Source organism: Mya arenaria, chromosome 15 (genome assembly GCF_026914265.1).
Source record: "Mya arenaria isolate MELC-2E11 chromosome 15, ASM2691426v1".
NCBI classification, from domain to species: Eukaryota; Metazoa; Mollusca; class Bivalvia; order Myida; family Myidae; genus Mya; species Mya arenaria.
The window spans coordinates 42,521,086-42,547,296 of record NC_069136.1 but is presented as its reverse complement, the minus strand read 5'-3'; the positions used below and the strand labels follow the sequence as shown (position 1 = coordinate 42,547,296).

The following is a 26,211-nucleotide window of genomic DNA, read 5'->3' as shown; positions in this document are numbered from 1 at the left end:
TGTTTTGTATGTTCATGGCCTACCAGGAAATACTAAGTGTAAAATACTGTGTATTCACCTCCATTTTCAAACTTTAATGTTTTGGAATATACATGTAAGTATAACAAGTAAAAAGGCACACATGTAAATGAATTTTTTTATTTTCATCTAGTGAAGGTGAATGCTGCAACCATATTGGTGCCCTGCTGTATGGACTTGAAGACCTGACGCGTAAAAAAACCCTTGCTCCAACATCCAAACCCTGTGCCTGGAACAACTTCAGCATGCTGTCTGCACCACGGAAACGTAAGCTGTCGCCTAGGAAATCTGAAGATCTTATGTTCTCAAAGAAGAAACTGTACAACGTGTCAGTACGTAAAGTTTCTGTAAACAAAAACCATGAACTGAACTCTATCAATGGATGCACTGTTAACATTGACAGATTTAGGCAGAAACTGGTTGGTTCGAAGTTGAATGTAGGCTGGTTAAAAAACTTTGAAATTGAAACAACTGAAAATGAACCAGATCTCCCTGTGTTACATTCTGTGCCATTCAACTACCATGATAGTGTAAACTTGAGGGACAGTTCTAGTAAGACAGTGTTTTTGGATCATTTTGACTCTTTGAAGCAAAGCGCTGAAGAAATTCAATTAACTGAAATCTTAACAAGGGGCCAAAAAAGTGGGAAATGGCAAGAGGCCAGAAAAGAACGCCTAACAGCTTCAAACTTTGGCAGCATCTGTCGTAGGAAAGAATCAACTGAACCTGACGGACTCCTGCGGCAGATGTTGTATTCCAATTTCACAAGCAAGTACACAGAATATGGAATTAAACATGAGAAGGCTGCAAAGAGAATGTATGCGAAAGCAATGCAAACTGACCACAAAGGACTAGCAGTTAAAGACAGTGGTCTAGTTGTATGTGCCGACAGACCCTACCTTGGTGCCAGTCCAGATGGGCTTGTGTTCTGTTCACATTGTACAGAAAGTGTTGGTCTGGTTGAGATTAAGTGTCCTGCCTCTAAGAAATGGAGGATGCAAACGCCTGAGGAATGCTGTGAAGACAATGATTTTTTTTGTCAGTTAGAGAATGGCAAGGTGTTACTCAAGGAAACACACAAATATTACTACCAGGTCCAAGGGCAGATGGGAATCACCGGGAGGAAATGGTGTGATTTTGTAGTTTGGACATGTGTAGGTCTTTCTATACAGAGAATTGCATTTTGTGAATCATTTTGGCTGAAAATGTTGTGTCAACTTGACAGATTTTGCCTTGAATCATACATTCCTGAACTGTACGCACAACGTGTTAAAAGGGGAATGAGTCTGTTCAATTGATTTGTACATCGTCTAGTTATGTGTTGTTTATACATGTACATTTGAATGATCAATAATGGCAATTTATGTGAATATCTTGTTTGCTTTCAGTTATTTTCATAACTATATTCAAAATGAAACTCCAAAATGACTGTATTGTTACTATAATTTGAAACCATGAATAAAAAAGTTGTAAATCTAAATTTTGGGCAGTATTTTGAAAGTATGTGTACTTTTGTCAACATATTGTGATTATGCGATGCTGTAAATCTACTTTAATTATTTCCTTGTTTTATGTTTGACCTTTTCTACTTTTCCTTTCCATTTATCTAGTTTTCAGTGATGTATTTCTGAGCTTAATAAATGGACATATGTTTAACCTTTCAAGTGTGTTATTATTGCATTTTGTGTGCAGGATAGTGATAGCGTTTATATTGCCATTGTTTAAAGAAGTAGCTGAGTTTTACTCTAAAACAATTGAAGATGTTCAATTGAATATTGGTTTGCATGTAGCTACTGCACGGCCCATAACTCAAGACTGTCGAGTTGTTCTCCTTTTCTGACTTGCTAATTAAAAACAACAAATGAGTGTTACTTTCTTATGTTTGCAGGGTGCAAAACTTAAAGGGGCTATACACCGTGTGATGAAATATCGAAAAAAAAAAGAAACTTGTCAAAAACTGACATAAACTTGGTATCAATGTGTACAATGCATTGAAACTAACTAACTGAAGTACCACATACCGTAGTATACAATTAATTTATTTTCGCATTATTTTTTCCATATTTCTCCATTAATTTTTTTTTACTGGGTATGTATACCTAGTAGAATTCATTCTTATGCGTGATTTGCTAGTTGATGATATCATGGGATATAACCAAGTAAGGTATATTAGCTTAAGCATTCATATGGTTTCGGATAAGCCTTCGTAGCAAAGTGGATACAACACTGGACAGCTATTTTGGTGACACTAGTTCAATCCATAGCTCAATTTTCTTTTACATTTTGGTATTTCTTTACCATTATCATATCAGAAGAGTAAAACATTTTATTAAATAATTTGTCCTGAGATTTGTTACAGAAAAAAACTTTATTGGTGCCAATCTGGTGTACAGTCCCTTTAAACATTGGGACATATTTAGCATGGGGCTAGTTTTTTTAATCTAATGTATCTTAAAGTTAACATTTGTCGGGCATTTCAGTTTGATCTATGGCACTCTTGCCTATTCTTATTTCCACTTAGTTCAATTATGAAACTGATATGAAAATGGTTCATACTGAAAAATCCTTTAAGCAATTCAATACTAATGATTTGAAGTACGTGGTAGATCAATTACACATGGCAAATAAAAAAAAACTCATTTCAGAGCCAAACTTAATAAGTGATCTTTGACTTTTATTCTTAGAAATGTTACAAATAATAAAACCACAAAATACAAAGCAGATGTTTCACAAACAAAAAATTATATCAATAAATTGATCAGTTAATGCATACATGTTTCAAATCAAATCTTGAAATCCATTCACATGAGCATATTTCCTTATCCATTTTTGTCAAACCTGAATCAAATGTGTAATCTCATATGTTATCATATAACTTGCTCGAAAAAATGATTTTAAAACAAAATTGTAATTTCATTGTTCTAGTTAGAAGTGTACAAGTTTTTATCCCTAAATCTAATGCTTGATATATACAAACGCTTTCATTGACACATGAGTTATTATTGAACAAGTGGTGGCCATAGATTTGTCAAATATGTGCATATTTTGAACACTTTAGAAATTCTCCTTGACTGTGTTATAGGAATATTGCCATGCAATATTCGAAAGTTCTTGATTCTCTCCATTTGCCTTTCAACATGTATTCGTAAACTTGCAATATCTTTTGTAAGGAGAACCTCACGTTTAGAGAATTGTTTTCCTTTCTGTTTAAATGGTGGAATAATGAGATGAATGCCTCTTGGAGTAGTAAGGTCTGTAATAGTGAAACCCTTATCAACCCTTATCAAGCACTTCAGCTTCATCCTTGATTTCATCAAACAAAGCTTCAAACACAACTCGATTAGGGATTCCGGTGTAAAAACTGACCAAATCGTCATTGTATTTTACGTCATCATATGTGAGCATAGGTAGCTGACATTGTACACCAAAGTCTCTAGTAGAATGTTCTGTTTGTGAACTGAAGTCTGCTGTTTTTCCCAGGAAACTTTCTTCAGTTTGTACTTCCATCACTGCACAGTTGTTCTCAGTCTGTGTGTCACAACATCTGAAACATATACAAATTGATCATGTACCCATTTACCACATCTTACATGTACAGTCTGGTAACCCTAACCAAATGTTTGTTTTTTTGGCCTTAAACATTTACAAACACTTAAATTTTCCTATTTTTGTTAAAGAATGAAGAAAAATGATCAGAAGTAATTAACTTATCAGATCGATTTCATAGCACAAGAAGCAATATATATATATATTGAACAATACCTAAAGGACTGATTCTGTGGCTGTAGTACTGGTCCCATGCAGTAATCATGCAGGTGGACAGAGGTATCAATGGCATGCCCGGAAGGGGATACAAATGACAGTTGTGGCTGTATACTATCATCATTTGACAGTTCTAGGTCTAAATCGTCATTGACCGTATCACCATCATCATCATCACCTACGTCTTCATCAAGGAGCTGAAATTGCAAATGAAACTGTATAAGATAAATGTTTTAGTACAAAATCTGCCAGGCTATATGGTACACATTTTTCCAGGCTGTATTTGAAAACAATTCTTTAATCATTTCTTAAATTACAAAATTTACAAATAAGTGCTGTGACATTGTTTTTAAGCACCGTTGATATAACATAATTCATTTTGAGGTGCATGTAAGGAAGAACTTAAACTAATATAAGAAATAAAAAATACCGTTGGCTGGAAGGTTTTGGTAGCACCAGTCTCAGTTGGAAACATAGATGGAAGTGTATGCTGGAATGAAGGTCCTCTGAAGCCAACAAAATGCTCACTACACAATCGTCTGTGTTCATTCCACTGGAACGATCTCATGACCGTTTTACATCGCTGCACCCACACACGTTTTAAACGTTTGTTCTGAGGAAAACGGTGCAATGACACTTTTCTCCCATCAATAACCTTTCCTCTGTAAATTCCTTTACAAATACAACAGTACTTAGGGGTTTTCCTGCCCGTTTTCTTTATTAGTTTTGAATCTTTACTTTCCATTTTCACTTGTTGCTGTTTACTTCCTGGTTTGTGTAGTCCCCGGAAGTAAATTTCCGCTTTTTGCGCATGCCCACTTGAAGAGTATTCAGGGAAAGATAATCGAGTTATCGGAAAGGACAATACAATGATAATCAGAGCAGTGATGTACTTTATCTGTTGTTTCTCGCACCTTCATATCTGTCATATCCGTAACAAATTCCCATAAATATAGCACTGCTTTAATTAAAATATGCGCGTTTATGTTTGAGATTAATTATAATATTCAAACATAAAGTGGTACTTTAAAATTCATTAAACTGAGAATGTGTGGAATTATAAAACATGTTTTATGATGTGCGGGAACTTAAAATATTTAACACTATTCAATTCCTACACAAATAAGCGAAACAAGATGTCTTTGCCACGTGTGTTTTCGGTTTCCGAGGTTGTAAATTAAAAGGCTTTGAACGCTCTTAACATCATCAATACACTTTCCAAATGTATTTAAGAGTCAAATATATCATTGATTCTCATTGTTTCGAACGTTTGAATGCACTTCAAACAAAGCAAAAGTCTTGAATGTCATATTAAACTGTTTGGCTACTTTACAGATACAAACTCTGTTCTTGTTCTTGTATAAGACCTTGAACCACCTTGTTTACCTCATGGCTGTAGTGTTTAATGAAGCCCTTGCAGGACATGACATTGCCCAGTAATTGCGCATCGCCAAGAGATGCTCATGCTATGATTAACCATGAATCAACATTTAACTGATAACAGCTAATAATAGAGAGGCTATCGTTATAATAATAGGGTTGTATTGAGATTGTCGTCTGCATAATAACCAAGTATTAGTTCACCTTTTCTCAATGCGATTGGATGATCTTTTATTACCTGCTTATTTTAAACGTAGCGTGCATGCTATAGCATTTCACGCGAGCAAGACGCCTTAGAAAAATAAGCAGTTGAAGAAGAAGTAGAAGAAGTAGAAGAAAGAGAAGAAGAGCAACAATAACAGCATCAACAGCAACAACAACAAAACCCCAGGAAATATAACTTACATTACATATTTTAAATAGGCCAAAATGATCAAAGATCAAATTACAGTATAGTAGTATTTATTGACAGTTCGGGTTGGGTTTACTTGATTGAATGCTGTTTAAAAAGCTTAAATTGTAAATAAACATTGTTTTATTGTTTGTACAGTATCTTGTAGTGTAATGAACGTTGACCCATGTCTGGACATCTGGTAAATTTCTGATACCAAAAAGGGATTGGTCTTTTTTCTCAATGTATCATACCGTTTCAATACCTACATGCATCGCAGCCTTTAATTTAATTTAATATTGAAGTCAATAAAATATTATCATGGCATCAGACACTTCTGCGTTACAGTTGTTATAAAAGAAACAAAACAGTTTGAACATGAACATAATCATTCAAGTTAACCATGTTTTTAACGTCATCGGTGTTAAATTCTAAATCGTTATTGCTGTGGAATTTTAATGAATACCATTGTGATCTGCTGTTTTAACAACATTTCAGACAGTTGTTTCAGCTGTATTTGTTGATATATAAATATATGAGTACAGCCTCAAATGATTCACCTTTAAAATCAACAATGATGTCGCTAAAAACGTCGCTAACATTAACATAAATTAACTCATATATTGTAAAAGATAATTTCACAAATAAAACAAAACTAATGCAATCAAACCTTTAGAAAGCTCACAAACCGAAAATAATCGTCACATGCAGAGTAATTGTTGAACGGCACCGTGGCAACGTGGTCACCAACACATGCCACACACACGGTACAGATACAGAACAAATACATGGCATATAAACGAAACAGATACAAAATAAATACATGCCATACAAAGAAAACCGATAAAGGATATTCATATTCACATTAAACATCATTATTTTTTATATGTATTTGTGTTTGGCTCACAGCCTTGTAACGGTTTTAAATATATTAATAAATCATATACATTTGATAGCGCAATAATACAAATATATCGCTGAATGATATGCTTCACTCGTCTGAGAAACAACTCCTGAGGTCAGCTATGCCAATAAAGCACAAAACAGTATATAGTAGATGTAGCCAAGATCAAGCAGATACTAGTAAGTCGAGAAAAAAACTGGCATTTATTGCATATTAACACGGGATCCAGACATTACCGTACACCCTTCCTTTCCGCAAGCCTTTAATCCATGAGGAATTCCCATAAATTAAGCGATGTTGTAACTGCATGATATATTGGCACTTAAGTTCCTCATTTGATAAAAGCTTTAGGGTTTTCATGGGCCATCTTAAGATATTATTGCTCACTTAACTTAGATTAATTGTCTGAAGTCGAGCTACCAACTATACATTAAAGTTCTTGGTGCAAAAATGTATACAATGTTTTGTAGCATTTACATATCCTATCAGTATTATAGAATGAAGCTTACGGTAAGTGCTTGTGATATATTGTCAAGTACTGCTTAACATTTAATAAAATGTATAACAAATTGGATATCAAGTGTTTCTTAACCTTCATAAACATAGATCGATCAATCACTAAAATCAGGAATCCATCATGCAAAATTACAAATGATGTTCATTACTTCAGTTAATACCGGAAAATACAAAGTAATACGACTGCATCTTCTGTAGATTCTTATATCGACGAAAAAACATCATTTCGACATTGCCACCGTTTTAAAGGCCTGTGAGTTTTATGTTACCTTTATGATACTTGCTAGGATACTGTGAGGTTGAATATTCGATCACCGGTTTAACCTCGCCCCACCGGTCACGTGCTGAGGTTGAATATTCGATCACCGGTTTAACCTTGGCCCACCGGTCACGTGCTGAGGTTGTATATTCGATCAGCGGTTTAACCTCGCCCCACCGGTCACGTGCTGAGGTTGAATATTTGATCACCGGTTTAACCTCGGCCCACCGGTCACGTGCTGAGGTTGAATATTTGATCACCGGTTAAACCTCGGCCCACCGGTCACGTGCTGAGGTTGAATATTCGATCACCGGTTTAACCTCGGCCCACCGGTCACGTGCTGAGGTTGAATATTCGATCACCGGTTTAACCTCGGCCCACCGGTCACGTGCTGAGGTTGAATATTCGATCACCGGTTTAACCTCGGCCCACCGGTCACGTGCTGAGGTTGAATATTCGACAACCGGTTTAACCTCGGCCCACCGGTCACGTGCTGTGGTTGAATATTCGACAACCGGTTTAACCTCGGCCCACCGGTCACGTGCTGTGGTTGAATATTCGATCACCGGTTTAACCTTCGCCCACCGGTCACGTGCTGTGGTTGAATATTTGATCACCGGTTTAACCTCGCCTCACTGGTCACGTGCTGTGGTTGAATATTCGATCACCGGTTTAACCTCGCCCCACCGGTCACGTGCTGTGGTTGAATATTCGATCACCGGTTTAACCTCGCCCCACCGGTCACGTGCTGTGGTTGAATATTCGATCACCGGTTTAATCTCGGCCCACCGGTCACGTGCTGTGGTTGAATATTCGATCACCGGTTTAACCTCGGCCCACCGGTCACGTGCTGTGGTTGTATATTCGATCACCGGTTTAACCTCGGCCCACCGGTCACGTGCTGAGGTTGTATGTTCGATCACCGGTTTAACCTCGGCCCACCGGTCACATGCTGAGGTTGAATGTTCGATCACCGGTTTAACCTCGGCCCACCGGTCACATGCTGAGGTTGAATATTCGATCACCGGTTTAACCTCGGCCCACCGGTCACATGCTGAGGTTGAATATTCGATCACCGGTTTAACCATGGCCCACCGGTCACATGCTGAGGTTGAATATTCGATCACCGGTTTAACCATGGCCCACCGGTCACATGCTGAGGTTGAATATTCGATCACCGGTTTAACCATGGCCCACCGGTCACGTGCTGAGGTTGAATATTCGATCACCGGTTTAACCTTGGCCCACCGGTCACGTGCTGAGGTTGAATATTCGATCACCGGTTTAACCTTGGCCCAACGGTCACGTGCTGAGGTTGAATATTCGATCACCGGTTTAACCTTGGCCCACCGGTCACGTGCTGAGGTTGTATATTCGATCACCGGTTTAACCTTGGCCCACCGGTCACGTGCTGAGGTTGTATATTCGATCACCGGTTTTACCTCGGCCCACCGGTCACGTGCTGAGGTTGTATATTCGATCACCGGTTTTACCTCGGCCCACCGGTCACGTGCTGAGGTTGTATATTCGATCACCGGTTTAACCTCGGCCCACCGGTCACGTGCTGAGGTTGTATATTCGATCACCGGTTTAACCTCGGCCCACCGGTCACGTGCTGTGGTTGAATATTCGATCACCGGTTTAACCTCGGCCCACCGGTCACGTGCTGTGGTTGAATATTTGATCACCGGTTTAACCTCGGCCCACCGGTCACGTGCTGTGGTTGAATATTTGATCACCGGTTTAACCTCGGCCCACCGGTCACGTGCTGTGGTTGAATATTTGATCACCGGTTTAACCTCGGCCCACCGGTCACGTGCTGTGGTTGAATATTTGATCACCGGTTTAACCTCGGCCCACCGGTCACGTGCTGAGGTTGAATATTCGATCACCGGTTTAACCTCGGCCCACCGGTCACGTGCTGAGGTTGAATATTCGACAACGGTCACGTGCTGTGGTTGAATATTCGACAACCGGTTTAACCTCGGCCCACCGGTCACGTGCTGTGGTTGAATATTCGATCACCGGTTTAACCTCGCCCCACCGGTCACGTGCTGTGGTTGAATATTCGATCACCGGTTTAACCTCGCCCCACCGGTCACGTGCTGTGGTTGAATATTTGATCACCGGTTTAACCTCGCCCCACCGGTCACGTGCTGTGGTTGAATATTTGATCACCGGTTTAACCTCGCCCCACCGGTCACGTGCTGTGGTTGAATATTCGATCACCGGTTTAACCTCGCCCCACCGGTCACGTGCTGTGGTTGAATATTCGATCACCGGTTTAACCTCGCCCCACCGGTCACGTGCTGTGGTTGAATATTCGATCACCGGTTTAACCTCGGCCCACCGGTCACGTGCTGTGGTTGAATATTCGATCACCGGTTTAACCTCGGCCCACCGGTCACGTGCTGAGGTTGAATATTCGATCACCGGTTTAACCTCGGCCCACCGGTCACGTGCTGAGGTTGTATATTCGATCACCGGTTTAACCTCGGCCCACCGGTCACGTGCTGAGGTTGTATATTCGATCACCGGTTTAACCTCGGCCCACCGGTCACATGCTGAGGTTGAATATTCGATCACCGGTTTAACCATGGCCCACCGGTCACATGCTGAGGTTCAATATTCGATCACCGGTTTAACCTCGGCCCACCGGTCACATGCTGAGGTTGAATATTCGATCACCGGTTTAACCTCGGCCCACCGGTCACATGCTGAGGTTGAATATTCGATCACCGGTTTAACCTTGGCCCACCGGTCACATGCTGAGGTTGAATATTCGATCACCGGTTTAACCTTGGCCCACCGGTCACGTGCTGAGGTTGAATATTCGATCACCGGTTTAACCTTGGCCCACCGGTCACGTGCTGAGGTTGAATATTCGATCACCGGTTTAACCTTGGCCCACCGGTCACGTGCTGAGGTTGAATATTCGATCACCGGTTTAACCTTGGCCCACCGGTCACGTGCTGAGGTTGAATATTCGATCACCGGTTTAACCTCGGCCCACCGGTCACGTGCTGAGGTTGTATATTCGATCACCGGTTTAACCTCGGCCCACCGGTCACGTGCTGTGGTTGTATATTCGATCACCGGTTTAACCTCGGCCCACCGGTCACGTGCTGAAGTTGTATATTCGATCACCGGTTTAACCTCGGCCCACCGGTCACGTGCTGAAGTTGAATATTCGATCACCGGTTTAACCTCGGCCCACCGGTCACGTGCTGTGGTTGAATATTCGATCACCGGTTTAACCTCGGCCCACCGGTCACGTGCTGAGGTTGTATATTTGATCACCGGTTTAACCTCGGCCCACCGGTCACGTGCTGAGGTTGTATATTCGATCACCGGTTTAACCTCGGCCCACCGGTCACATGCTGAGGTTGTATATTCGATCACCGGTTTAACCTCGGCCCACCGGTCACGTGCTGAGGTTGTATATTCGATCACCGGTTTAACCTCGGCCCACCGGTCACGTGCTGAGGTTGTATATTCGATCACCGGTTTAACCTCGGCCCACCGGTCACGTGCTGAGGTTGTATATTCGATCACCGGTTTAACCTCGGCCCACCGGTCACGTGCTGAGGTTGTATATTCGATCACCGGTTTAACCTCGGCCCACCGGTCACGTGCTGAGGTTGTATATTCGATCACCGGTTTAACCTCGGCCCACCGGTCACGTGCTGTGGTTGAATATTCGATCACCGGTTTAATCTCGGCCCACCGGTCACGTGCTGTGGTTGAATATTCGATCACCGGTTTAACCTCGGCCCACCGGTCACGTGCTGTGGTTGAATATTCGATCACCGGTTTAACCTTGGCCCACCGGTCACGTGCTGAGGTTGTATATTCGATCCCCGGTTTAACCTCGCCCCACCGGTCACATGCTGAAGTTGAATATTCGATCCCCGGTTTAACCTCGCCCCACCGGTCACATGCTGTGGTTGAATATTCGATCCCCGGTTTAACCTCGCCCCACCGGTCACATGCTGTGGTTGAATATTCGATCCCCGGTTTAACCTCGCCCCACCGGTCACGTGCTGAGGTTGAATATTCGATCACCGGTTTAACCTTGGCCCACCGGTCACGTGCTGAGGTTGAATATTCGATCACCGGTTTAACCTTGGCTCACCTGTTTAACCTTGGCCCACCGGTCACATGCTGAGGTTGTATATTCGATCACCTGTTTAACCTTGGCCCACCGGTCACATGCTGTGGTTGTATATTCGATCACCGGTTTAACCTCGCCCCACCGGTCACGTGCTGTGGTTGTATATTCGATCACCGGTTTAACCTCGGCCCACCGGTCACATGCTGAGGTTGTATATTCGATCACCGGTTTAACCTCGGCCCACCGGTCACATGCTGAGGTTGAATATTCGATCACCGGTTTAACCTCGGCCCACCGGTCACATGCTGAGGTTGGATATTCGAACACCGGTTTAACCTTGGCCCACCGGTCACATGCTGAGGTTGAATATTTGATCACCGGTTTAACCTCGCCCCACCGGTCACATGCTGTGGTTGAATATTCGATCACCGGTTTAACCTTGGCCCCACCGGTCACATGCTGAACTTGAATATTCGATCACCGGTTTAACCATGGCCTACCGGTCACATGCTGAAGTTGAATATTCGATCACCGGTTTAACCTTGGCCCACCTGTCACGTGCCAATGACCGTTCCTGGGGTATAGCCCCAATATTTAAGGATAAACCACTCATTGTTATAGCTGTGTGTATGTATGTTTGTAGACTTTAATATCTATACCATGATGATACAAGATGATAGTATATTTAAGGCTACTGGTCTTTTCCATATCGCCTTATTTGCGTTGTTAACTCAATGATGTTTTTCTGAAGTATCAGTGTTTTGTTTATGTATATTAATGGTCATCTTGTAATCGTACACAAGTAAACCTTTAACTCATGTCGTCGCGTCAGTGTTGTATTGTTCTAGCCCATGTCTTGGTAATCCCAAGATGCCACTACCACTTTCAACAGTTTGGTTCTCTGAATTGTAGTAGTCAATGAAATTTATAACACATGAAGGATATAGAGAAGGCATACAATGTAGGATATTCTAGAAGCTATATGACCCATATTGCATTTCTTTTGAAGATATCTTAATTAATTTTTTGAGTTAAATACATTTTCCAAATGAAAATATCAAAACATCTCAAGAATCTTTTAACATAATTGGCACTCTTAAATACTGTAATAATGAGGGATATTGTTGTTATCATTATTTTATAAAATCTTACATCTTCTTGTTTCATATAAAGTGTTTGTCTTATACACCATATGAACATTTACATGCGATTTTGTCAACTGTTAAAAAGTAAATCGTCAGATCATAACTAATTTTGTAAAAGAGCATATAATTATGTTTGGAATATTCTTCAAGTTTCGCATGATCTTAATCCCACTGAAGTTAATCTGTTAGTCGATGAATATATGTGTTTCGTTAAACCGTTGGGTTGTATTATTGCATGCTTTTCGGTGACCTGTCAAGTTTTATAAGTGAAATAGCAGCACTGAAAATACCGATTTGTTATTTTCACTAATTTTTATATGAATTGTAGTGTTTTTTTTCCATTTGATAATTAATGAGTGTCAAATTAAAAAGAAATATAATGTATATGTGAAAACATATTTCTTTGTGTAGAAGTAAACAAGCCGTAGAATTTATTAATGAAATGGTAAAAAAAGTCTTGAAGCTAAATGCTGGAACATTTGCTTCCTTCTGAATAAAGTGAAAGTATATTTGAAACGAAAACCAAATGCTCAAAAATAATTGCGATGAAATATAATAGATCATATGTAGTTCAAACGTGATGTGTAATAGGAATTCCGCGGAATATTCACACAATGAACAGTAACTAAAAACAACACCCCAACCGTTGTCTTGAACGCGTCAAATGTCAACAACTTAGCGTGGTTTTCAAAACAATTCATCGTATGAAACGCAGGGTCTTGTTCTGACGTTATACATCAAATAAAAAAACGGACTTGAAAATAATTTAATCAGAGAAATATTTTTGCGACAACTGCAAGACATGTGGAGTTTAACTGGTTTGATGTGCATTCGAAGAAAAGTATAACTGTTGGAGAAATTTCATGAACATAGTAATTCAGACTTTCTTTTCAATATGGAGAAAATCATATTTTAATCAAAACAGTTCTTTTCAAGTTATTGTACTATTTCGAAAGATGCTTTCGGTGCGGTCTGAAGGGAAATATGTTAAGCAATAAAGTGTAAGAACGTATGCGAACTTTAAGTAGAAAAGTAATTAAAAAATCGCGCTAACTCATAGAATGGCATGGCAACGCTAATACTGGTTTGGGAAAACCACACAAAAGAGAATCACTGATTGGTTGATTGAGATAGAACACTTGAGCAGAAAATATTACTGGCGTTAAGTCGTAATGCTGTTTTGTTTCCTAGTATATTTTGTAAACTATGATGACGGTACGAATTGACTGGCCATCCCGGTAAATTGCTTTTCGCACGCTATTCGTGGATTTCATTCCCCAGATCCAATGTTATATGACATATTTACGAGCAATACTAAATGATTAATGCTCAGGAAAACTGTTATTTTTTACTTAATAAATAATCTGGGGGGTTTCTATCATTCGATGACAACACTCCTGTACAACCTATGTTTGAAATCAGCTTATATTAAATTTAACTTATCTATGAAACATAATATATAGCCGAATCAACGTAATAAGCTAAGTTTAAGGTACATACAAAGATACAATGGACGTGGGTACTAGACTGCAATTAGACGGAGACCCTTTCTGGCAGCACAGTGTAAAGGTCTTACACACTCTAAACGATGGACACATAACGTGGCTATATGGTGACGTAATAATCATGGAAGACCCTGTGTAGTGGCACAATGTAAAGGTCTTACCCACTCTAAACGAGGGACACATAACGTGGCTATATGGTGATGAAATAATCTTGGAAGACACTTTCTGGTGATACAATGTAAATGCCGAACACACTCTAAAGTGGCCATATGGCGATGTAATAATCATGGAAGTCCCTGTCTGGAGGCACACTGTAAAGGCCGAACACACTCTAAACGAAAGACACATAACGTTGTTATATGGTGATGTAATTATCATGGAAGACACTTTCTGGTGATACAATGTAAATGCCGAACACACTCTAAACGAGAGAGAGATAAAGTGGCTATATGGCGATGTAATAATCATGGAAGTCCCTGTCTGGAGGCACACTGTAAAGGCTGAACACACTCTAAACGAAAGACACATAACGTTGTTATATGGTGATGTAATTATCATGGAAGACACTTTCTGGTGATACAATGTAAATGCCGAACACACTCTAAACGAGAGAGATATAAAGTGGCTATATGGCGATGTAATAATGATGGAAGTCCCTGTCTGGCGGCACAATGTAAAGGCTGAACAAACTCTAAACGAAGTATACATTACTTGGCTAAGGGTGATGTTATAATCATGATATTTACAAGATCTTTCGGGTCAAAACTATTCACGTGTTCAACATCCATGCTGAAGCAGATTGAAAGAGAAATGTATAAGTAAGTTATTGATCATTATCACGAGACGAAGACGTTGTTTTTCTATCCCACTGTTCATAAAACTAATGAGACACGACGGGTTCAAGTTCTGTTCAGGAATCATTCCCATGTAACTTGTTTAGAATTATATACTGCATTTAATGCCATTAAATTCGCTTATCGGCTTTTAATAAGTACAAATTTACAGCCATGACGTCAAAAGTTGGTTCTCGTCTGCTGGAATCACGTTACAATCTCGCGTTGCTATTAACTCCGCACTTCTTCATCATTAAGGTTATTCATTATATGTATATTATGCATTACTTCACTATTACATATTACCTCCGGGTGTATGGCTGGGCCTTGACTGTAATAGAAAGTACAGATTCAGCAATCTGCGGATGACTTTATTGGACCTTTTCGACATTTTATTGCACTTTAAAATATACATGATATATCTCTTCGTTCAGTATATTGGTTAGGCGAATATCATACTTCAAATGATATTACCTCTAAAACAAAGTTTGGGGACAGTTATCGGGTGGATCATTAGCCACTAAAAAACCATGGTGCTATTAATTTCGTTGCCGTAGTTTTCATCTCCATTTTGTAAATTGGATTTACAGAGTGACATCCGAGCTCCTGTCAACGTTTCACGGCGCTATGCGTAGAATTTATGCACGTCATATCATTAGAGATAATCCGCTTGTCTTCCTCACGAAGAGGTTATGCTTCTCTCTTTAAAGTATTGGTTAGGCATTATCCCTGTGCTTTTAAACAGAGTTATTTTCGGGTTTCGAGTTTTGGCTACCGTACTTTCATTGTACTATCGATTGAGCAACATAACTGTCTTTTCAGGTCTTTATCGCACAGTTCAAACGAAACAATATTTGTTTAACGTTTTAATCGCCTATCTGCCATTTTGCGCAGTCCATTTCATAATGTGCACGCTTACATTCATATCGTACTTTGCTATTGGCGAGCCTTTTAAATGAATTGCATCTACTTGTTTTTATATAAATACCATGTCACATAAAACGACACTAAGGAACTTTACGTGTGTTGATTCTTTTTAAAATAGAATATTATACACTGACGAACAATAATTTATTACTTTTAACTAAAATGAGTTTGAAATAGTATTATCACTTTTACAGCATAACATAGGAGCTATGTCTTTATATCACTATACTATTTTAAGCCAAAAAGTAAGAACATATCTTCGCAAAACCCAGGTCATTCTCACATATAGCTTTTGTTCATGCCGCTATGATTTTTTTTTTCTTATAGGCGATGCAAATACAGAACATTTAAAACTAGGGTTTGTGACTCGAAACTGACAGCTGTCTCTTCCTGCCTTAACATATTGCATAAGTCTATAGCAATCATACATTAGTAGATTATGCACACAAATAAACAGTTCCTATAACTTATTTTTCTTAGATAGGTTCTATGGGAACATTATCTTTTATTGGTCAACATTGGCAGTTATGAATAATTTCTCGATCTCTTCACCACTGTCACTCACACATGGAGGAGAAATCTTGTCTTATTTTGTATACATAATTGAAATAACAATGTAATACAGTATTTATATCACTCAATATAATTATGTTTAAATATTCTGCTGCTCGACAATGTTTGCTTGTAGACTTCAAACTCCTTTTAGATTGTTTTCTTAAACTAAAAGCGACAAAAAGTCTGCCTTCTCTACGGAAGAGACCAGTAACTTTGCTGAATATGACTGCGTGGTCATTTCAATATGATTTTCTGTAAACTCCTTTTAAAAACCACTTGTATTTATTTTATTTATTTACTCCAGATCATAAATTACAAAACAATACTGTATGGGCATTTTTCGGATATTTGTATATATTTTTGTTTGCAAACAGTTAACGTCATCCTCAATAACGTCTTTTTTCATTGTGCTAAAGTTCAAGTCAAATCTGACAGATGGCGCGTAAACAAACAGGTACTCGCAATGATGCTGTGACGTCATTTCGTAGACTGCGTATCGCAAATTATCGATAGAGGAAAAAGTCGCAAGCTCTATTTTGCGACGCGATTAATGAAACGCAAATTGCGCTGTGTCGCAAACTCGGTCGCATTTCTTGCGACTTGCGACTTTGCTGGATTTGCGATGCGACCATTAATGAAACGGGGCCCTGGTTCTTGTACTTTTCCAAGGGAGTCTTGACTTGCGCCTTGCTAATGTCATCACCGTTTCACAATGTAAAGGACTTCTTTGAAGTGTTACCTTTTCGACACCTACAATTGTATTAAAATATAAAAAAGCATGCATGATCCTACCTCACAAGAGAAAAGAAATTTATAACTACTTGGTGTCGCAAATCAAATTAAATATTGATGCATACAACTGAGGATTGTTTCTCATGTTCCTTTTATTGTCGTTCCATTTTCTTTCTCGTTGCAACGCTTACCTTCCTTACATATTTCAAATATTTTATTTGGCTACACCTGGCATTAGTCTCTATTTTATTAGGGGTGGGTGGTGGGGGTGGAAACATGACAAGTTGTATTTATTTCCAAAAACTGCTTCTGTAATACAGTAATGGCCAAGCCTCTTACACTTTTCAACATAGAGTGCATTCATAACTCTAATGCTAGGATATTGTGTGAAGTAGTTTCTGTTTGTGACTTTTCGGGTGTAGTGAGACTCTACAGTTGAAAAGGTTTTTTCTGACAAATGTTTTTTTCTTTCCTATGTCAAATTTGCTGGTAGTGTTCTCCCATAAATCCAGCAAACATCCAAATTTCTTTTGTTATATTGCGGTTTAAACTGTCTTTTTGCCGAATACCAGTGTTTTCTACAAACCCTCAATTTTCTCTCCCAAATTGGAACGTAAATAAAAGAGCTCCTGTCATATTTTATGGCTCTTTTAAAAATGATTGTTTCTTGTTCACTTAATTTTCTTTCGTAGTATGTTTGAAAATAAAACTGAACATTTAAATAATAAAATCAGTCTGCGTATTTTCACTGCATTCACTTATTAACTAGTGTATCCAAGCCCTTTGGATCAGATTGATTACATGGCATTCGATTTTCCTGCTTGTTTATTCACAACTCATTTTTTACTCAAACGTTTACGTCTGGTGTTGGCAGCCGCATCTTTATTTTGTGTAAATTTAAATGTGGACTGTAGGCTGTGATTTGTTCCTAACCCAAACAATTATCAGAGAAGTAGAGTATTACTTAACCGTAATGATCTCCTTTCCAGATGCATGTATCTGTACGTGTAGACAGTATGAGTCCACCATCTTTTCTTTATTTTTGTCCACCTCTCAATCCTGAGTTGCCTGCTTTTCGCCCCCATACATTGCATATTCACACGAGATGCAGACATCATCACAGCGTCTGGTTGTACTTCGGAAGGTCACTTGACTGTTGGGGTACTACAGGGTTGCAAACTAGAATGTCCTAGCACAACACGGGTCTGGTTCTCCTTATAAAAGATTAAAGCACTTCTCCGGTAGTTTATTACTTTGTAGGTTCTCCCCTGGTTCAGCTATTCCCAAGCTTCTGTTTTCATTCGCCTGTTTGACGGGGCGTCAAGCCTAATAATATTTTAAATTGCCAAACTATTGATATTCTTGCCCTTCAGAAGTGTCCCATTTTTCTATCCAAAGCCGTTTTGTCCGTGTCACAAGTCAGCAGTGAGTCATTTTCGGCTACTCCGCAGGCAGTTTTTTTGTAGGTTCTCCCCTGGTTCAGCTATTCCCAGGGTACTGTTTTTATTCGCCTGTTTGACGAGGCGTCAATCCTCGTAGTATTTTAAATTGCCGTACTGTTAGTATCTTGGCCCTTCAGAAGTGTCCAATTTTTCTATCCAAAGCCTTTCTGGCCATGTCACAAGTCAGTAGTGAGTCATTTTCGGCTACTCCGCAGGCAGTTTCTGAGTTGAGAGGTAGCTTTTACTATTCCGGTGAGGTGGGAAATACCAGATGTATTTCACAAACTTGCAAGGGCAGTTCCGGGTTTGAATCCAGATCCTCTCGCATGCTAGTCGAGCGTCTTACCACTAGACCAACTAACTACCCTCTTGATAAACTTCTGCTCAAAAGCTATTTCCATATCTAGCGTCCCAAGATTGTACGCAAAATGTCAAATATACGAGCACCTTCAAGTCAAAACGAAAACATAGTTGCTATTGTTACAAAATTATTATCTTTGTTTGTCTATTGTACATTGCACATCATACAAGCTCCATTGGATACACTATCTGAAATGAATGTTTACCTTATTTAGCGAATGCACACATTACAGAATAATTTGTTTACCTAATAATCAAAAACCTTTCAGACAATGCCTTCTCTCGTACACAAGGTTGTTTACCTAGCAGAATGGACGTGAACTATACCGGGCACATTATTGCATACAGACATGAAGATATATCGCGTTTTTCCTGTCCTCGATGTACTTGAAGTAATTAATTTAAACGTACATATCGTGCCGAAGAATACTAAATAGTTAAATTACTTGTGTCGGTGGTGATGAATGTGATAGAAATCCAGATATATCAACCTGATATGCAATGATATACGGCCATGATACTACCGCAGCCGTTTATAGTCCTGCATATATACATGCCACTCCTTTACGTTGCATTAGGAAGGCAAAAATAAATATCAGTCAGTGAGATAGGTCAGCTTTTAAGCAAATATAATTCTGCCCATGATATCATTTATATGAAGGTATTGTCGAAAAGTATTCCTTCGTCCGGTTACGCCGATCTAGAGAAGTTAGAGACTTTCAAATAAACAGTAGCCTGTGTCTAGTATGCGATAACTTAAGGAACTGCCAAATCTCAAACAACAGATGAATCAAATAATGCGTGTCATTAACGATGAATTTAGTAACGAGCTGAAACAGAAAATTGCCATCTTTAAGCTGCACTCTATGGGATTGAAAGTTTTGACTTTGATTTTATTCATTTTTGTCTCAGAATCAACTGATTCTGGCACCAATACATTCAACAATCATATAAGATAACTAACAAAATAAAAATTGTCGAATAACTCATTTTTCTAAAAGCGTTGTCCAGACATTAACGCAAACGTTGGCTCATTCCAAGACAAAAATAATGGTTAAAACGGTCAGTCTGTGAGAGTGCAGCTTAAATGCAAGAACTCAACAACTGCATTTCTTTCTAAATGCAGTAATGTAGTCTTTGCTCTATGGTGACAAAATGTCTTTGATCAAACCGAACACCACATGCGTATAGATAATGTAGGCAGCGAGAATTTGATGACAACGTAATACATTCTGCTTTCCTTCACAACAGAAAATCGAATGTGATTACCCGGCAGATCATTACCAACAAGCCAACCTTCTATCATATAAAATGTCAACCGGGTCTCGTGCTGGAGATGAAATTGAAACGTTCTTGTCACCAGTTTGATCAGATCTAATCAGGCAGAAGGGTCGATATTCCGGGGAATTATTATCACTGATGAGAAAAATAACACGCCTGGTGACGTATAACAGTCAATCTGACCGGATATAGTTTAAAGATCAAAAACCAAATTAGCTGTATTATCGATGAATCTCTGACGAATACAATAGGCAACCCTTGTATCAATTTGTTCCAGGTTTAGAATGGAATCATGTGGTCACCTCAAATGGTCAGAACAATCAATACAAACTACGCTACCTTGCTCTCATATTCTTGTTGTACGGTATAAAACCACGACACATAAAAAAAACAATAAAAACATTGTACACGAAGCATATATGACTACACAAGCATGGTACAAAAACATATATGACAATACAAACATAGTACAAGAAACATATATGACATTTCAAACATAGTACAAGAAACATATATGACAGTACAAACATAGAACAAGAAACATATATGACATTTCAAACATAGTACAAGAAACATATATGACAATACAAACATGGTATACTAAACATATATGACAGTACAAACATAGTACAAGAAACATATATGACAGTACAAACATAGTACAAGAAACATATATGACAGTACAAACATAGTTCAATAAACATATATAACAGTACAAACATAGTACAAGAAACATATATGACAGTACAAACATAGTACAAGAAACATATATGACATTTCAAACATAGTACAAGAAACATATATGACATTTCAAACATAGTACAAGAAACATATATGACAGTACAAACATAGTACAAGAAACATATATGACAGTACAAACATAGTACAAGAAACATATATGACATTTCAAACATAGTAAAAGATTGTACACCAAACAAATATGGCATTTCAAACACAGTACACACAAAACATATGAGATTCCCTGTGCTTTAAACAGGCTCTTCATTCTTCGGTCTTCGAGTTTTGGCTACCGTACTTTCATTGTACTATCGATTGAACAACATTTCTGTCAACTCAGGTCTTCGTCGCACAGTTGAAACGAACCAATGACTGGCGAGCATTTTTAAATAATTGAATGTATTTTCTTCTATCAATACCATGTCACATATAACGACACTAAGGATACTTTACGGGGGTGAGTCTTTTTAAAATAGGATATTATACACTGACGAACGTTAACTTATTACTTTTTACTTAAATTAGTTTCAAATTATCACTTTTACGCATAACATAAGGGCTTTGTTTTTATTTACATATTCTCTTTTAAGCAGTTTTTTAACACGTTCTAGCCGTGTGGCAAGTCAGTAGTGAGCTTTTTTCGGCTATTACGCAGGCAGTTTTTGAGTTGAGTGGTAGCTTTTACTATTCCAGTGAGGTGGGAAATACTAGAGGGTATTTCAGAAATATGAATGTCCAGCCCCGGGTTTGAACCCAGGTCCTCTCGCATGCTAGTCGTGCGTCTTACCACTCGACGAACTATCAACCATCTTGGTAAACTACTGTTCACACGCTATCTCTATCTCTAGCGTCCCTGATTGTATGCAAAATGTTAAATTTACGAGCATCTTAATGTTTATACCAAAAAAAAAAGTTTTTTATTGATACAAAACTATTACCTTGTGTGTCTATTGTACATCATACAAGCCCTCCTTGTAAACAGACCTGAAATGAATGTAAACGTTATTCAGAAAGTGGACACATAGCAGAATAAATTGTTTATCTATTAATCAAAACTTTTCAGACAATACCTTGCCTATTGCAAAATGTTGTTTATCTTGCAGAATGAACATGAACTATTCCGGGCACTTTATTGCATACAGACGCGAAAATATATCGCGTTTTTCCTGCCCTCGTTGTACTTGAAGTAATTAATTTAAACGTACACATCGTGCTCAAAAATTCTAAATAGTTGAATTACTTGTGTCGGTGATGAATATGTTAAAAATAAATCCAGATATACCAACCCGTGTTTACGGCTATGATACTACAGCAGCCGTTTATAGTCCTGCATATATACATGCCACTCCTGACGTTGCAATAGGAAGGAAAAGGTAAATGTCAGTCAGTAAGTTAGGTCAGTAAGCAAAAATAATTCCGTCCATGATATCATATATATGAAGGTTTTGTCGAAAAGTATTCCTTCGTCCGGTGGCGCCTATCTTGAGCGGTTAGAGACTTTCAAATAAACAGCATGCTGTGTCTAGTATGCTATAACTTAATGAACTGCCAAATCTCAAACAACAGATTAATCAAATAATGTAATAATCATTTACGATAGATTAAGTAAGAAGCTAAAACTGTAAATTGCCATCTAAAAGCATCACTCTTATCAGATTGAAAGTTTTGACTTTTATTTTATTCATTTTTGTCTCAGAATCAACTGATTCTGGCACCAATACATTCAACAATCATATCAGATAACTAACAAAATAAAAATTGTCGAATAACTCATTTTTCTAATAGCGTTGTCCAGACATTAACGCAAACGTTGGCTCATTCCAAGTAAAAAATAATGGTCTAAACGGTCAATCTGTGAGAATGCAGCTCTAATGCAAGAACTCAACCACTGTTTTTATCATTCGGAACACCTTGGTCATTTTAATCGAAAACAACCTCGGATGTATGCCGGTGCATCAGTTGAAGTAGTTCGTATTTTTTTGAATTATATCATTCATTAATTGAAGTGTTTTAGAGTTGTATTTATTGATCTAAGTTTACATTGATTGCCAGTGAAGAGTCTTATTGCAAACATAATTAAGATTCCCAAGAGTTAGGTCATAAAATTTAACTGGGAAATAAAATTACTACGCGATCTACTTGCAGCGGACTTAAACGTACCGCTTTTTGAGTATGTAAACCGTCCAAATACATTGAGGGTTGTTTTCGATAAGAATAGTCGAGGAGTTCCGAATGTGCTTTTATTTCTATATGCAGTAATGTATTCTTTGCTCTATGGTGACGAAATGTCTTTGATCAAACCGAACACCACATGCGTATAGATAATGTAGGCAGCGAGAATTTGATGACAACGTAATACATTCTGCTTTCCTTCACAACAGAAAATCGAATGTGATTACCCGGCAGATCATTACCAACAAGTCAACCTTCTATCATATAAAATGTCAACCGGGTCTCGTGCTGGAGATGAAATTGAAACGTTCTTGTCACCAGGTTGATAAGATCTAATCAGGCTGAAGGGTCGATATTCCGGGAAATTATTATCACTGATGAGAAAAATAACACGCCTGGCGACGTATAGCAGTCAATCTATCTGGATATAGTTAAAAGATCAGAAACCAACTTAGCTATATCATAGATGAATCTGACGAATACAATAGGCAACTATTGTATCAATTTGTTCCAGGTTTAGAATAACAACATGTGGTCACATTAAAAGATCTGAGAAATCATTAGAAACTACGCACAAAAAAACATAATATAATATTCTTGTTGTACGGATTTAAACCAGGACACTTAAATACCAACTATACAAACATTGTACAAGAAACATATAACAGTTCAAACCTTAAATACGTAACACATATGACAATACAAAAAATATATGACTATACAAACCTAAGATACGAAACATATATGACAATACAAATCTTAGATACGAAACATGTATGACGATACAAACATATATGACAGTTCAAACTTTAGGTACGAAACATGTATGACAATACAAACATATAGGACAATACAAACATAAGATACGAAACATGTATGACGATACAAACATAAATGACAATACAAACATAAAGGACAATACAAACATCATGCGCATAACATACAGTCGAAAGTCGTTGGCTCGATATCTCATGGCTCGATATCCTCGTTGGCTCGAACCAAATTAAAAGGACCGATTTTTATTTACTCTTTGTTCATATAAATTTCGATCGGATGGCTCGATATCTTGAGGGTCGATATTTCTCCACGCTCGAAGTCGTTTTCGCGGTCCCAAACAAGAATTTCACACTTTGACTTGGTTGCTTGGGTCGATGTCATTTTCGCGGGTTCAGTCAAGAATCTCACGCCTTGATTTGTTTGATTGGCTTCATTTAGCACAAGGTGCTAATCGAATAAAATTGCTTGACTGATATTATAATTATTATCGAATTTAAATGGTTTAACAGTTTGAATAAGCATGCCATCACTTTAAGTTATGTCTCTAATTGTTATCCATAAATTATTATGCATTTTGATATAACTTTTAAGCTATGTTTATGTTACCCACTGTTTACAATTGCTTGTTTTCGCATAAATGTATTTTCATTATAAATAAAATGATATTTTCTAATAATCGAATAAGTCATATTACGAAATTTAGGGTGCGTAACTATGCCCAATAAATACTCTTCCTTCTCTTGCGGAGATAGCGTAGCGAATAACAAACGAGGTAAATAAGACTTTATGTAACAAATGAAAAATATAACATTCTGTAAGCAATCCCGCTTGGCTCGATATTTTCGAGGCTCGAAGTACTTTGGCCGGTCCCTAGAATATCGAGCCATCGAAAATACAAACATTTTTCACAGAAGATATATGAAAATACAAACCTTAGATAAGAAACATGTATGACAATACTAACACTGTGCACAGAACATGACAATACAAATATTGAACAAGAAACACATATGACAATACAATCATTGCAAAGGAAACAAAAGTGTCAATTCAAACATTGCAACGAACTTTCAACGACAATAGGAGTATTTTACAATTTGATAAGTCCATGTAAAAAGCGGAATGACTGTACTTTTATCGTACGAGAACATTCACCTTTAATTCCCCAAGCTGATAATATATTGCTAACTCAATTCTACGACTTCTTTACACTTACAAAATAAGAACAAATTTGGATTGATAAAAAGGCTCAATGAGCTTCTGTTTTTCATTTCGAAACATATAATATAAAATCGAATGTGATTACGCAGCAGATCATTACCAAGCAGCCTTTTCTCAGAAACCATGATAACCAGATTCAGAACTTTTCTCCTGAAAAATGTTCTGTCATTGCCCTGCCACATTTTTGCCGCGTACAGGCGAAAAACACGAAATTGCGGTAAAAAGAGATTTTACCGTTTGAAAGTCCTTACGGAAAATATGCATTATTATGTACAACATTTCAACGATAAGGTATGCCTAGAGACTGCCTTAGTAGAGTCGGTAAAAACACGATATGGCATATTGAGTCGGTAAAACACACCATGTGGCATATTGAGTCGGTAAAACACACCATGTGGCATATTGAGTCGGTAAGAACACGATGTGGCATATTGAGTCGGTAAGAACACGATGTGGCATATTGAGTCGGTAAAACACACGATGTGGCATATTGAGTCGGTAAAACACACGATGTGGCATATTGAGTCGGTAAAACACACCATGTGGCATATTGAGTCGGTAAAACACACGATGTGGCATATTGAGTCGGTAAAACACACCATGTGGAATATTGACTCGGTAAAAAACACGATGTGGCATATTGAATTGGTAAAACACACGATGTGGCATATTTAGTCGGTAGAACACACGATGTGGCATAAAGATATAAGTACGCATGCGTAGTCTGTCTGTATGCTTTGTGAAGTTGTATGCATTGTATTATTAGTAGTGTCGTAGTCAGATAACCATGCCCGAACTCGAACATTAAAGACAGCAATAATGAACATTTATTGAACAAAAAAATGACAGAAATTTCGTTGTAACATTTCTTTGTCTACCTTGTTGATAATACCCTGGACATCGATTTTTTTAAAAATACTTCTTCGCCGTAAGTCGTACACATGAGACAGTATGGCAGTGCTTAATACCCGTGTCACCACGTCACGACTTTTGAGTCAAGTAACTGCGAGTTAACTGCATGTTAAGTTCTTTTGAAGGATACCGAGTCTGATTTCAAAGAAATGAGCATAAAACACGCTAGTTCTACCTTATGAGACTATAGTAGAACACAGTAAATCTTTTAGCATTCACCAATCATTTAATATTTTTGCGCTCTCTGCTATTAAATATACGGTTACA

General features: G+C 38.3%; 2 protein-coding genes across 2 annotated transcripts in view; one reads left to right on the top strand and one right to left on the bottom strand.

Moving 5' to 3' along the window:
• Positions 1–26,211, top strand: part of LOC128220403 (matrix metalloproteinase-2-like) — an 89,161-nt gene that overhangs the window by 34,755 nt on the left and 28,195 nt on the right. The window lies entirely within an intron of this gene.
• On the bottom strand, positions 3,038–3,832 carry LOC128220404 (uncharacterized). The gene is made up of 2 exons (XM_052928780.1): positions 3,781–3,832; positions 3,038–3,562 (listed from the first exon to the last, which is right to left on the bottom strand). The coding sequence occupies exons 1-2, from the start codon at positions 3,816–3,818 to the stop codon at positions 3,292–3,294; spliced, it is 309 nt and encodes a 102-aa protein (XP_052784740.1). The 5' UTR covers positions 3,819–3,832; the 3' UTR covers positions 3,038–3,291.

Bases quoted from the DNA above. Each gene is read 5' to 3' on its own strand.
- LOC128220404 (XM_052928780.1), bottom strand. From the start codon at position 3,818: ATGGGACCAGTACTACAGCCACAGAATCAGTCCTTTAG. The intron at 3,563-3,780 runs GTATTGTTCAAT...TATATGTTTCAG, and splicing joins CCACAGAATCAGTCCTTTAG to ATGTTGTGACACACAGACTG.